This window comes from Wolffia australiana, chromosome 13 (assembly GCF_029677425.1).
Source record: "Wolffia australiana isolate 7733 chromosome 13, ASM2967742v1".
In the NCBI taxonomy this organism is placed as follows: Eukaryota; Viridiplantae; Streptophyta; class Magnoliopsida; order Alismatales; family Araceae; genus Wolffia; species Wolffia australiana.
The window spans coordinates 10,063,000-10,076,440 of record NC_135847.1 but is presented as its reverse complement, the minus strand read 5'-3'; the positions used below and the strand labels follow the sequence as shown (position 1 = coordinate 10,076,440).

Sequence of the window (13,441 nt, the reverse complement as noted above, 5' to 3'; positions counted from 1 at the left end):
ATTGTTTTAAATGTTGTTATAATGACATTTACTTCACAAAAAATGTACATGCTGGTATTTTGGTCTCTTGGAAACTTATGAAATCAGGCTAGAGCACATGTTGATAGTCATATAGACTCTTTTCCTACTTGAGAGAGCATTCAAAAGCCTTTTCAAGCACATATCCAATGCGTTTTTGTTGGGGATGACTCAGCCCCTCTCCTCCCCTTGTGGGATTGCGCCGAAGGAGGGGGCTTGACTTATCAATCCCCACAAAGAGAGGGGGTGCAGATTGATGCAAAGTTTACGCTGAAGGTGGAGTACATGATAGCAACTAAAGCTTTTAATATTTCTCAGGGTGGAGTTTCTTTGTTATGCGAGATTCAGAGTGCTATTTGGTTGGCAAAGAGTTATATATACCATGCATGGTCGAGGCACTTTGACGTGTCCTATCACATGATATGTGGGCTAGTGAATTTTGAACAGATTATCATTCATACGGTCTACACTAAGGAGAATGTCGTCTATATGTTGACAAAGGTTGTCACGAAGATGAGCTAAAACACTATGCACACTTGGTGCACATTTCAGGTAGCTTGATGGATGTATGGCGTCTGCAATGATGTGAAGCGACAAAACACCTAGAGAGACTAGGGTGTCTCCCAAGGTGGAGTTTGTTGGAGATGTGTCACCCCCCCACTAAGAGAATGCAGGAGAGAGGGAGGCTTGACTTTTTTCTCCCTCCAAAAGTGATAGTGTGCGAAAGCCTAAGCGTCTCACCCTCTCTCTCGTATTTTATAAGGAAGGTGCTATTTTGGGGCAATTTCATGAGTATTTAAAGGGATTTTACCATCATAAACCCTAATCTACAAATAGTTGACAAATGTTATTATTTTTTTGTTTATTATCCTTTTCGATTATTCCTTGGTGGATACTTCATTGTTTTATTTTTTTATGGTGGAGCTCCTTCACTACATCACACGACAAGCCTACTATCAGCACCAGGAGCTTAATATTTTGACTTCATGCCGGTGATGGACGAATGTCTGTTGTCTATCTCAATATGCAATCGTTTTGATCTATCATGGGTTGGTATATTCCACACTCTAGTATACCATGTTGGGATTTCCTTCAAATTTTTCTACATGGTGTTAGGTGTTGAAATACATAGGTATAAATATGTATGAAAAATTAAAAAATGATCAGCCATGGAAGACTTAAAACAAATCAAACGTCCGCGCTAAAATCACGAAACAAGCAACCTTTGCACGGTTCGCATGTGTGATTTATTATATTTTGGAGCGAGATGAGTCGAGTTGCTAAATTGTGAATCCTCTAGATGTATTCATGCGATTGCCAACACGTCAAGTCTCCTCCTTCACCCATATAGACTTCATTCACACTCCACCGCCATCATTCCGCAGTCCTAATCGCACTTGGAGTGGAGAGGAAGTGTGGGGAGAAGGGAGGAGGGGAAGGCCCCTAAACAAGTCTGGCCTAGGTGAATGTCATTCAGGGCCTTTCCTTTTTATAGTAATTGTGTATTTTTCATAAAGCCCCCAAATATAAGTATATTTTCCCAGGTCCAAAGAATATTTGCGTGTAACTCTAAAGGCCCATGTATTAGTCTTAACAACTGTAGTGGCCCAATAACTTTTACTGGCCTTTCATATTAATTAACAATATCATCATATAGTTTCATTAATGTGAGATTGATTTAACCCAATCAACAGGTTGAGTCTCCAACACGTGTGCCAAGCTGTACCTCGTGCTCTAGAAGATACAAAGGAGTGACTATTGACTTAATCGTGGAACGAGTTAGTCATCAATGACTGTGTGCGTAAATTCTGGCATCCACTTAGATCTGCAAGAGCGCATGGGGTGCCAAGCTATACCGCGTGGTCTAGAAGATACGGCAGAGTGAGTACTGACTTAGACGTGAATCCTGTTAGTCATTGGTTATTGTGTGCATAAATGCTCTCATCTACTTGACGCCCTAGGACGACTTAGGGTATGGTCAACTCAGAAACCCTAATTGGTCATCCGAGTTAATACTAATGCCTTCGAAATTATTGGACAAGGACTACATTGGACAAGGACTTTATTACATCATATTCCTTGGGTTGTCACCTCTTATATTGAGGGTGGATGATCCTAGCCTGAAGAATAAATCATTCGTCATAGTCCAAGAACAACTATTTGTCCAGAAGAAGTCTTTGGTGTTCCAGATCTAAGGACCACTCACACAACCTCGATGTGAATCAGGCTGATTGGCAGTTTGGTATAATACCATTAGAACATTCGTATGGACCAATTCAGCGAACTCTTTTGACTAAGATCACCCATTAACTATCCGCAGTGTATCCACACTAATAGATACGAGAATAACCGTACTCATCATACGAGTGATATATATTTTATGATCGACTCATAATTTACTAAGTCCGATCATGTATTCATGGACTTCATAATAAGCATCATACATACACTATAATGAATATGTTAAATTAATAAACATGTAATGAGATATGGAATGTGTGATTGGCTTGCCGGCTACACATATTTCCATCACTAGGTGGTTTACTATTGGGGCCTTCCATAGATGGACCTAAGTTAAATGGCTTTTCCTGGACAAACACAAAGATTGGTAGTCTCATTTGGTTCATCTATAAATGTAGGTGAGGCCAGGATAGTGCAAACTTGATGGTTCTAGAGCTAAACCTCAATGATAGGAGTTCTTGTAAATAATGTCCCTGCCCCATGAATCTTTACCTTATTTAGTCCAATGAACGTTTAAAATAGTTGACATAATAGATAATTATAATTCAGATATATTTTTGATTCTGAACTCTTTAAAAGGGTGTTGAATGGTTTAATTAATTTATAAGCGCATTCTATCGTTTGATCACTATCTCTCTTGCATCCAATTTCTCTCTCTCTCTCTCTTACTTTTTGTCTCCCTTTGAATTATCCTTTTCTAGTCGTTCTCTCCTGTCTAAAGTTTGGTCTATCTCTCTTCCTTTTTTTATCGCTCGTAGTAAATGAACAAGCACAGAAAGCGAGAGCGAACGAGCGAGGTGTAGTAGTAAAGCATGACTAACCCACCTACGCTCTGACTAATTTATGCCTTGTGTTCATATATGTATTTTGCGGAGAGATTCAGAGGTGAAACGGAGTATGATTGTTGGCACGGAGTTTCACATTTGTTGAAGTGTACGGGAGGCTTTAAATCTTTGAAGATCCTTTCCTTCACTATCTTTCAGCTAGAATACAAAGGCATGAACAGCCGACGCACATTTTGTTACGTCTTTCTTGCTTTCTAGCCAGATGTTTAGACCTCTTTGTGGCACAGGAGCACTCGACGACCGTGGAGAGGCTGGACTGGCCTCGCGTTATGGCGACAATCATCCTCTAAAAGAGAGGTTAGAGAGTTCGCTTGCTCTGGACTTATTTGCTTTACCTGGCATCAAAAGAAGACATAGAATTAAGTTGGCAAAGTAAAATAACACTCAATGACTTGAGGGTAAATAAAAATGGGGAAAAATATAATAAGGAAAATAAAACAAATGGGCAGTCAAAATTTATTTATTCCTGAAGGAGAAGACTGTTTCTCACCTTGCCCAAAATGTTCCAAGTTACGCCTTCCGTACAAGGTGGTGTTGTTAGGAGCCAACGTAGCGATAGTACTTGTTTGTGTGGTGTGTGAGGGCTCTTGCACTCACAAGACCCGCGGTCACGTTCGCGTGGTGATTCCCGTTTTGACGGCCTTCAATAAAGACGTCATTTTCTCCTCCAACTGCACCGGTTGAAAGACCAAGATGTTAGACGAAAGAATCGCGGGTTGTAACATTAACCAAGGTGAGTCAGAGGCGTTCATACCTGCGAGAGAAGGGATCAGCGTGACCGTACTTGTACAAAACAGCCACCACGCTGATGTTACCGTCCTCACTTACATGAACCAGGTGCAACTCTACGGGGTAACTGGAACAAAATAAAACAGATTAGGACGCGGTCGTGAAGATCAAAATTATAAGTACCAAAGGGAAGAAAAAAGTTGATGATGGTAACGAAGCCTTAGAAAATGAAAGGCAGGAAGAAAAAAAGAGAGGGACGATAACGAAGAAAGAATGTAATAAAAGCGATTAGGGGCATACCGGACGCCATCGATGGTATGTTCCGAAGGTGAATGCCAGTGAAGCTGCTGAAGCTTGTAATTCTTCCCGTCGATGACGATGACACCGACTTCTTCTCCGTATTTGAGCTGCGATTGACGTATTTTCTCTCAGAACTGTAGCTACTAGAGACTGGAAAGTTTTATCAGAACAGCCAGGATTCCGGTTCTCACCATGACGTTGAAGCCATTGTCGATGAGAGTCGCGCTGCCAGGGTTGTACAAGCTGCCGAGGGGCTTCAAATCTGGGTCGGCCACGGCGGCATGGCGGGCGATGTCGATGGGTGACTGGCGAGTCCCCCTGGCGCAGAGGGCGTATTGGGGGCTAAGATCAGCCCATTTCTCCGGGTTTATGATTCCGTCGTATGCAAACCTTGCACGTCCTGTAGAAAGTAATTTGATGTTGGATGAGATAGCGTCGTGGTATTTTAAAGAGAAACCCAGAGTGAGACATGGATATTCTATACAGAGAGAGGGATGTGAAGACAGAGAGAGATGTTGAAATCGATCAAACAATAGAGGGGAAATAGACAGGAGAGAGAGAGAGAGAGTATGTCTTTATACCCTCCTGCGCCATGAGTTGTCCGACACATAAGCACAGTACTAGCAGCACGCAGATATAAGTCAAAGTGGCCATCGGTGCAAAAATGGCCTATTTACTTTGAAACTCTGGAGGTTGATCAGAGGAGATGGACAAAGGTTGGATCGACTTTGCACCTCCCATGTAAGCTTATATAGAGAACTAAGAGAACGGAAAAAGACTCGCCATCTTGAGAACTAAGAGGTGGATCGCATCTGGGTCTCGTATTTCGACCACTAAATGACAGCCTCTACTTTTGTCAACGCATGTCCAGCCTCTACTTGTCTCTCTCCCCGTTCTCTCTTCCACAGGAGCGGACGATAATGATGCGCCAAGTGGTACAATGGATCGGGTAGCATTTCCACTGAACGAGATAAGCAAAGAACATGACGCAGCTCGAGTATTTAAATCGTATGTGGCGCAGATTTTGTGGGAATCGTAGCCTCAAATATGGGTATTTAAGTCTTTAAAAATCTGTCTCGTCGTATCTCAGGGGTTGGGCGGTATTGCGTCAGTGGTGCACCATGATCCGTCCATAGTCGCGACCCTTATCCTACAAGTTGGTAGCCGATCATTTAATATACTGAGAGAGTTCGCCGGCTCCTCTGTGAGCTGTCGTGCAATGAAAAATATTTTCGCGTGCGTTCTAGGTGATTTTACGAAGAAACAAAATAGATATGGAATGGTAAAAGAAAATATTTCCAGTAAATGCAAATTTCAATTCATGTATATATGAACATTAAATAGCGTCAGGTTGTTCGGTTTCTCCATGCATTATCTTTCTGTCATTACCTGTCTCCCGTTCTTGCTTTTTTTCGTTATTGTTTTACACAGTTTTATCTGTGTTTGTCTCTATCTTGTAACGCCTCCCACCATTATCTCCCTCGGGCTCGCACAAAATGTGGTGGAAAGAAGCATTAGAGGACAAGAGCTAGCATCCTTATTGCATGTAATCTGCACGCGAATAGATAAACATGAAATCTGAAGACGTAAGGGCTTCGATGGTGAACCATCAAGAAAGAATATCATATATAGATTCAGCACGTAGCCGGTCGCAAACATCTGTACCCAACCAATAAAATCACATCTGTGCAAGTACGGTTGGATTCAAACGAACTCGTACAGGGAGCTGTGTGGGTAAAACTCTGAGAAGTTCGAAAGTAACTTAAATGTTCTTAAATTGGTTTGTTCTTAAGCCTATAGTTCTACGACTCAGATGACAGAACTTTTAAGCCGTTGCATGAATAACGGGCTTGAAGAGGGGATAATAACTTGGAAATTTCCATTATTGTAACTTTGTCCTTTAACTCTAACCTCTTAGCATGCACGGGAGAGAGAAAATGACGACCTTACAGGCCAGGCGGAGAAAAAATATAATTGACACTTTGATAGGCAAGATTCTACATAGAATCTAGGCCTCTAATTTGGTGTACTCTTACGCGTCAGTGTGGCCCTCTGGCTTACTCATTTGGTGGTGGAAGATAGAGAGCTAGATAATAGAAAGATATTGGGCCGGAAAACGATTACGCGGCTCATTTGGCTCGAAACGGGGGCACGGATGTCTCCATCCGGTAATTCTCAGGTTCATAAATCGTCATGGACACCCCTTCAGCTATCGCTGTTCGGTAAGAATACGAACCAAGTAAATACGGATGGAACAGAAAGATATGGGCGGTCTGCGGGGAAGGGTGAAAAATTTAAATATTTCGGTCCGTAGCCCGTCACGAACACCTGTCATCCGGGAGAAGTCACAAATAAAGAAAGTATCCACTGTCTGCTTAAGGTGGTTCATTCGTTCACTTACATGAAGATACGTACGTTTCAAGTTTTTGTGAAATGTACTTAAATCCGTAGGCTTTGACAGCGAGCAAGGGGGCTGTCCTTGCGTCCAGCGTTTTAGGATACGAAACTCCTAAAGTGTGTCCATCATTGCTTGCGTGTGCGCTGACGAAAAGTCGGAGACTATCAGAGGCCAGGTTGGATCGCCTATTGACAGATACTTTGATTGTGTATGTAAATCAATGGTTAAAAAATAAGTCTCGAATTTCATCTCCCAGCATATACAGGATGAAAAGTTGAACCGATACACATTCAAGTCAATGTGAATTATTCGATCACGCATGGTACCTGAAAAATCCTGTAAAATGAATTATATCCTTATCGATGATGAAATCTAATCGCTGTTAAGATTACAAGAGAACAACAAGGACTTGATAGCTTCGACCGAAACGGAACCACGGTGGGATACACATTAAATTGGCGGGGTTAAGGGTAATCTTTGCTTCCTCGTCAGAACGCCGAAAGAGGGTTATTTTTCTTCTGTGTTGATATCATCCCGCATTGTCGTCAGCGCACGGCGAAGAGATTAGGAAAACTGCTAAAAAATTCAACACGCCTATTCCCGGCACGTTAACCCATCTCTGCAAGACCACAGCCCAGAACTTAAGGCGGAGAAGAAGTACATTTAAGATTTCGTTTGGTCACGCCCGAGTCAATTTTGAGACACAAATAGTTGATACCCCCTATTCCTCTGACTTCGCTATTATTAAAGGTTACAGGTGTCCGTTGTAGGGTCGGGCCTTCTGTATCTAACCTATTCCTTCATTCATGCTTCACCAGCGTGTTAAGAAACGTGAGATGCCCCGTAACCACGAAGATAGAAGTAGAGAAGAAAAGAGAAGAAGAAGAGAGAAGGGGCATCTCACGATCTTCACCATCGAGCCATTCAGGCTGAATCACCGAACAGAAGGTAGATTGGGATTAGAGGATGGACAGGGCGACGGGCGGAGCCACCGCCCTGGGAGACACAATAGAAAGAAAAGCCTAACTGAAACAAGAGCATTACAAGGTTTTTATAGCAGATTGTTTGGATTCAGTTATAGCAACTGACCCTTTCATTGCCGTTTCCTGTTTCAACAGTTTCCTAATTCTTGATTTCCCTTTGTCTCCTTTACACCCCCCCTCAAGACCATGGTTGGAACAACCATTGGGCTTGCTAAAGAGGTCGTATAGAGGAGGGAGACTCAGAACGCGGAGGCACCGCTGGAATATTACTGCTGATTTCCCTTTGTCTCCTTTACACAGCGAAGGTTCCGGGACGTTCTGTTTTATCGTTGTCGAATTTGTTGCGTAATTTACTCAAGGAGCAGTCTGGCACAATGTCGATAAAGACGTCAGCGACGTGAAAGTTTGAGCCTTAGCACCGGCTGTAGGTGAAAAGCAAGCCATACGAGTCTGAATCTATCACAAAACATTTTTTTCACTGGCTCTGGCTTCCATCATCATTTGTGTGCGCCAGATAATGGTAGCAACAGGCAGCGTTCACCAAAATAGAGGGCTGGAGGCTTGATAGAATCTTTGTGATTATGTGCATTGCTGCGCAACGCTTATCATTTTTTCTGCTTTTACAATGAAACGGCAGGTACACAGAAACAAGGGTACATATGAGAGAGACTGACGCATAACACACCCACAAAGAGGCTGAGAGAGAGAGAGTTAGAGAGAGATAGTGACATAGAGAGAAAGAGAGGGACATAGAGAGATAGATAAATAGAGAGATAGATAGATGGATATATGTATAAATATCGTGCGAGATAGAGAGATAGATAGATAAATATATATATACTACTATCGATCGAGAGAGAGATAAATAGATAGATAGAGAAATATATACATATCGAGAGACACAGAGAGAGATAAATAGAAAAAATAGGTAGATATATTTGTATCCATATAGATAGAGAGAGATAGATAGTTAGATGGAGATATATATATATATACATATCTCTCTCGAGAGAGATAGAGAGAGAGAGAGATATAAATAGATAGATATATATATACAGATAGATAGAGAGAGATATATAAATAGTTAAATAGATATATATATATACATATAAGTAGAGAGGGAGTTAGAGAGATAGATATATATATATACACATATCTCGAGCGAGAGAGATAGAGTTAGAGAGAGCTAGATAGAGAGAGATATAGAGAGATAGAGAGAGATAGTGAGTGAGAGAGATAGAGAGATAGAGAGATAGAGAGATATAGTGAGTATGTGTGTGTGTGTGTGTGTGTGAGAGAGAGAGAGAGAGAGAGAGAGAGAGAGAGAGAGAGAGAGAGAGGACAAAGAAGCGGTCAATGAGGGAAAACTCTCAAAATTTTCGTACCGACTGAAACGTAAATTCTTTCAACGCGCCATTATAGCACTAGATAGATAGATGGAGATATATATCTATATATATACATTTTTTTTTTTTCTGTTTTCAACATAATATCATGGGGGCAGTTAATAAAATAATGCACGAAATTAGCACAAATCCGAAGGCAGACTGAAAAGAAGAAAGATTCCTCGCGTCATCGTAGATCGATTCCCCATTCCCGTCTCGCCAATTTCTATCCGTTTCCTATTTCAATCGGAGAGGACGAAAGTCCAACGCGAAGTGGTACAATGCATCCGGAAGCGTTTCGACTGAACGAGAAAAATCAACGAAAATGACGCACCTAGGTGTTTCATTCATCTGTGGTCAAGATTTTGTAGGGAACCACAACCTCAATTTTGATCAACCACTTCTATTTTGGCATCGCCCAGACGCATGTGATGACGTTTAGAGAAATCGACAGCAGTAGAGTTGACGATACTTCCTCCGAGCCATTATAGTTAGACCAGCCTCAAGCATTCAAATCAATATGTAATCAAAGCCTTATCTTACAAGTCGGTGAAACAATAAAGTCCACGACATGACATCAATCGTCTCCCAAAATATTGCAACGTGTGCTCAAATAAAGTCTTTGGTATGTCAAAGCATTTGCCTATTTCTGCCAACGTGTAATGGGCACTATTGAGGAGGTTTACTCGCACCACAGGACACGAGAAACTAGACATTGATCAATAGAGTTTAAATAACTATAGAGTAGAGAATATTACTATTATCCTTTAGTCGATATGGGAGTAGATAGCTAAGATTCTGTAGAAAATGAGAAAGAAGGGATAGGATCAAATATAGGTAGGACAAAACTGGTATTTAGGATTATTAATCTAGATATGGCGGGATAATGGCTACGAGTACAATGCCTATATACATAGTGTGACAATAAGCCATTACAAACTACTACTATATTACTCCATAAATATTAAAGAGTGTTACAAGATAATGTTGCGGGATTCATTAAAAGTGTTTATTGCTACCGTCTTCTATACCGTGACAAAATTGGTAGCCCGTGACGGTGACGGTGACTGTGATGAAATGTCCGTGACAGGGACGTGATGGTGACGGAGGTCCTCATACGGGTGATGTGGTGAGACGAACGTCACGGATGTCATCGGGCGATTTATTTGTAAGAATTTTTCAAAAGGGCGAAGAAACCTTGAAAAAGTTTATCCTTATAAATTTAGTACTTTATTACTTCTAAATGTTGCCCTTCACCACTCGTTTTATCTCTCTCTCTCTCTAGGATGGTGGTGTTGAAACTTCTGCTGTCTCTTGGCCGTTGCTCAAGAGATAGAAGGCGAAGGAAAGGAGAAAGAAGAGAGAAGGAGGAAGAAGAGAAGGCTCAGAAGTATGGTTAAAATCGTTGTATATCCCGCAAGCATTATCATTAACATTGGTGTGTATTTATAATGCGTATGTTTACTAAATATAGTAAGTAAGGTAACGTATAGATCCGTTGTAACGAACTACAACGGATTTATATTTGAATTCTTGTTTAATCCTAGTCATTATAACGTCCTTGGGTGCACCGATCACGACCGTTGATCGGTGCAGTGTACCCATCTCTTATAACGGCTAACTAAGTTAATCCTGACCGTTATAACGTTCCGGGTGCACCGATCACATCTGTCGATCGCGCGATCCCATTTAAAATGGAAGATCTAATCCTGACCATTATAACTATCTCTCGTTTAATCCTGACTGTCTATCTTTGATCCTATTCTATATTTAATCCTATGCTATCTTTGAACTTATATTTCATCCTATTTTTCTATTCTCTAACAAGTATATAGTATTAGTTTCATTTACTAGCTGATCTTCATTAGCTCCTATCAGTTGATCGTTGAGCTGACTTCTTGGTGCTCCGAGCTGCTCCCGTGGCTTTGACTCGGCGGACTGCGGAGCGAGTAAAACTCCTCCTCTTCACACCCCCCCGCAAGATCATCGCTGTCGCAGACGACGTTGAGCTTGTTCCTGAGAAAAAGAAAACGGTTCTTTGCAAGGGGTTTGGTCAGTGAATCAGCTAATTGACTATTGCTGTTGACAAATTCAACTTTCAACAACTTGGCTACCACCTGTTCATGAACAAAGTGATAGTCAATTTTGATGTGTTTCATTCTAGCATGAAACATAGGATTGACAGCCAAATATGTTGCACCAACATTGTCACACCACAATGTTGGTACGGATTCAGAGTTTATTTTGATTTCTCTTAAAAGTGACTGAATCCATAGCATTTCAGCAGTTGCATTTGCAACTGCTTTGTACTCTGCCTCGGTGTTTGATCTAGCCACCATAGGCTGCTTCTTAGAACTCCATGAAACCAGGTTCTTCCCAATGTAGATTAGATAGCCTCTAGTGGATCTTCGATCTCCTCTATCACCTGCCCAAACAGAGTCACTAAAAGCATTGATGTTAGAATTTGAATTCTTATGAATAAGTAACCCATAAAGAATACTTCCTTTTAGATATCCAAGTAAGTGCTTAAGAGCACCCCAGTCATCGGAATCAGGGTGATGCATTTTTTGACACGCTTTGTTTACAGCAAAAGATATATCTGGTTGGGTAAGTGTAAGATATTGGAGACCTCCAACAATTTGTCTATATAAAGTATCAGATGAGGGATCTCTTAGTTTGTTTGTGTCTTTTGTAGCTGAAGCTAGAGAAATGGGAGTCGGTAATGGTTTGCAATTTTCCATATTAGATTTCTTAAGAATAGACAAAAGATATGTAGACTGAGTTAGTAGAAAACCTTTCTGATGTTGAATTAGTTGTATTCCAAGAAAAACTTTTTCTGGCCCCAAATCACGTATCGCAAATTCTTTATGTAATTTATGGACAATATCATTTATATTGCTAATCTCAGGAGACATAATCAAAATATCATCGACGTATATTAATATAAAGATTGGACTTCCTCAATTTTGTAAAATAAAGACGATATCTGTTTTTGACCCAATGAAGCCAAAAGCTTGAAGTGACGAAGACAATTTATGAAACCAAGCTCTAGGTGACTGTTTTAAGTCAGAATTGATTTTTAAGTAAACACACAGAATCAGAATTTGAAAAATCCTTAAAACTTGGGGTTGTTCCATGTAGGTATTTTCCTCCAACTCCCCATGTAAAAATGCATTAGACACATCAAGCTGATGAACTCTCCGATTCTTATTAATAGCTAAAGATAACAGTAACCTTATAGTGGTGTGTTTGATTACAGGACCGAATGTTTCTGTAAAATCAAATCCTCTTGCTGAGTAAATCCCTGGCCACTAGTCTAGCCTTATAACGATCTATACTCCCATCAGGTTTGTATTTTAATTTGTAGATCCCCTTACACCCAATGACATGAAATTTTTTATCTCTTGGAACTAAGGTCCAAGTTTGGTTCTGAATAAGCGCATTGTATTCAGCTTTCATTGCTTGCATCCACTTACTATCTTTGAATGCCTCAATGTAATTTGAAGGTTCAATGATTTCTAGACTAGACAATAGACACATTGGGACAGGATGTTTGATTACTCAGAATGCTAAGTGACATTTCTCATGATTATAGATATCACTTAGTTTTCTTACTTTAATGGTTTCTCCAGGTTCTGGTGTATGGTCGAGCGTACTAGATATATCTTGAATATTAGAATCAATTGATTCTATATTCGATTGGTCTGAACATTCCTTTGGTGCCGGATTTGACAGATGATTTTCATCTTGTCCATCCTGAGCTAGATCCTGAACGGATATTGTATTATCATCAACTATTGATCTAGTTTCAATGATTGATGATAATGACTCACCGGTTTTATCCACATTTGGAATATTAGATGCCATGCTTGGATGAGGTCCACGTATTCTTCTAAATTTGATAGAATTAGATGCGAATGGAAACACTTTTTCTTCAAACACCACATGACGTGAAATATAAATTTTACCTGTTAGAAGCGACATACACCTGTATCCGTTGTGCATTGAACTGTATCCAAGAAAGATGCATTTTTCTGAACGTGGATCAAACTTGTGCAGCGCATAAAACCTTAGATACGGATAGCAAAACATAATAATCTGGTTTTTCCTTAAATAGAACTTCAAAAGGTGACTTATTCCCAATGACCATAGTAGGCATTCTATTTATGAGGTAAGTAGCAGTGACTACCGCCTCATCCCAAAATTTCTTTGGCATGGAAGCATGATTAAGTAGTGCTAGAGCTGTTTCTATGATATGCCTATGTTTTCTTTCTGCAGTTCCGTTTTGTTCAGGGATATGAGGACATGATACCCGATGAACAATCCCTTGGGATTTCAAAATGGAGCTGAGAGACTGATACTCTCCTCCCCAATCAGATTGAAAATACCTAATTTTAGCAGAAAATTGTTTTTCCACTCTTTGTTGAAATTCAATAAACTTAGATAGGACTTCATTCTTTCTTTTGAGAAGATATAACCATGCATATTTGCTAAAATCATAAATGAAAACAACATAGTACGAAAAGCCAAAGTTTGAGAGAA

General features: G+C 40.4%; 1 protein-coding gene across 1 annotated transcript; it reads right to left on the bottom strand.

Moving 5' to 3' along the window:
• Positions 1-3,209: 3,209 nt before the first annotated feature.
• Positions 3,210-5,025, bottom strand: LOC144710902 (alpha carbonic anhydrase 1, chloroplastic-like). The gene is made up of 6 exons (XM_078584745.1): positions 4,715-5,025; positions 4,325-4,533; positions 4,134-4,240; positions 3,859-3,960; positions 3,595-3,745; positions 3,210-3,439 (listed from the first exon to the last, which is right to left on the bottom strand). The coding sequence occupies exons 1-6, from the start codon at positions 4,785-4,787 to the stop codon at positions 3,311-3,313; spliced, it is 771 nt and encodes a 256-aa protein (XP_078440871.1). The 5' UTR covers positions 4,788-5,025; the 3' UTR covers positions 3,210-3,310.
• Positions 5,026-13,441: the final 8,416 nt, after the last annotated feature.

What these genes read in the sequence shown, in the direction of transcription:
- LOC144710902 (XM_078584745.1), bottom strand. Translation starts at nt 4,787, where the DNA reads ATGGCCACTTTGACTTATATCTGCGTGCTGCTAGTACTGTGCTTATGT. An exon ending in CATACCATCGATGGCGTCCG is followed by an intron (nt 3,961 to 4,133) that starts GTATGCCCCTAA and finishes ATTTTGTTCCAG; the next exon opens with TTACCCCGTAGAGTTGCACC. An exon ending in GCTGATCCCTTCTCTCGCAG is followed by an intron (nt 3,746 to 3,858) that starts GTATGAACGCCT and finishes TCTTTATTGAAG; the next exon opens with GCCGTCAAAACGGGAATCAC.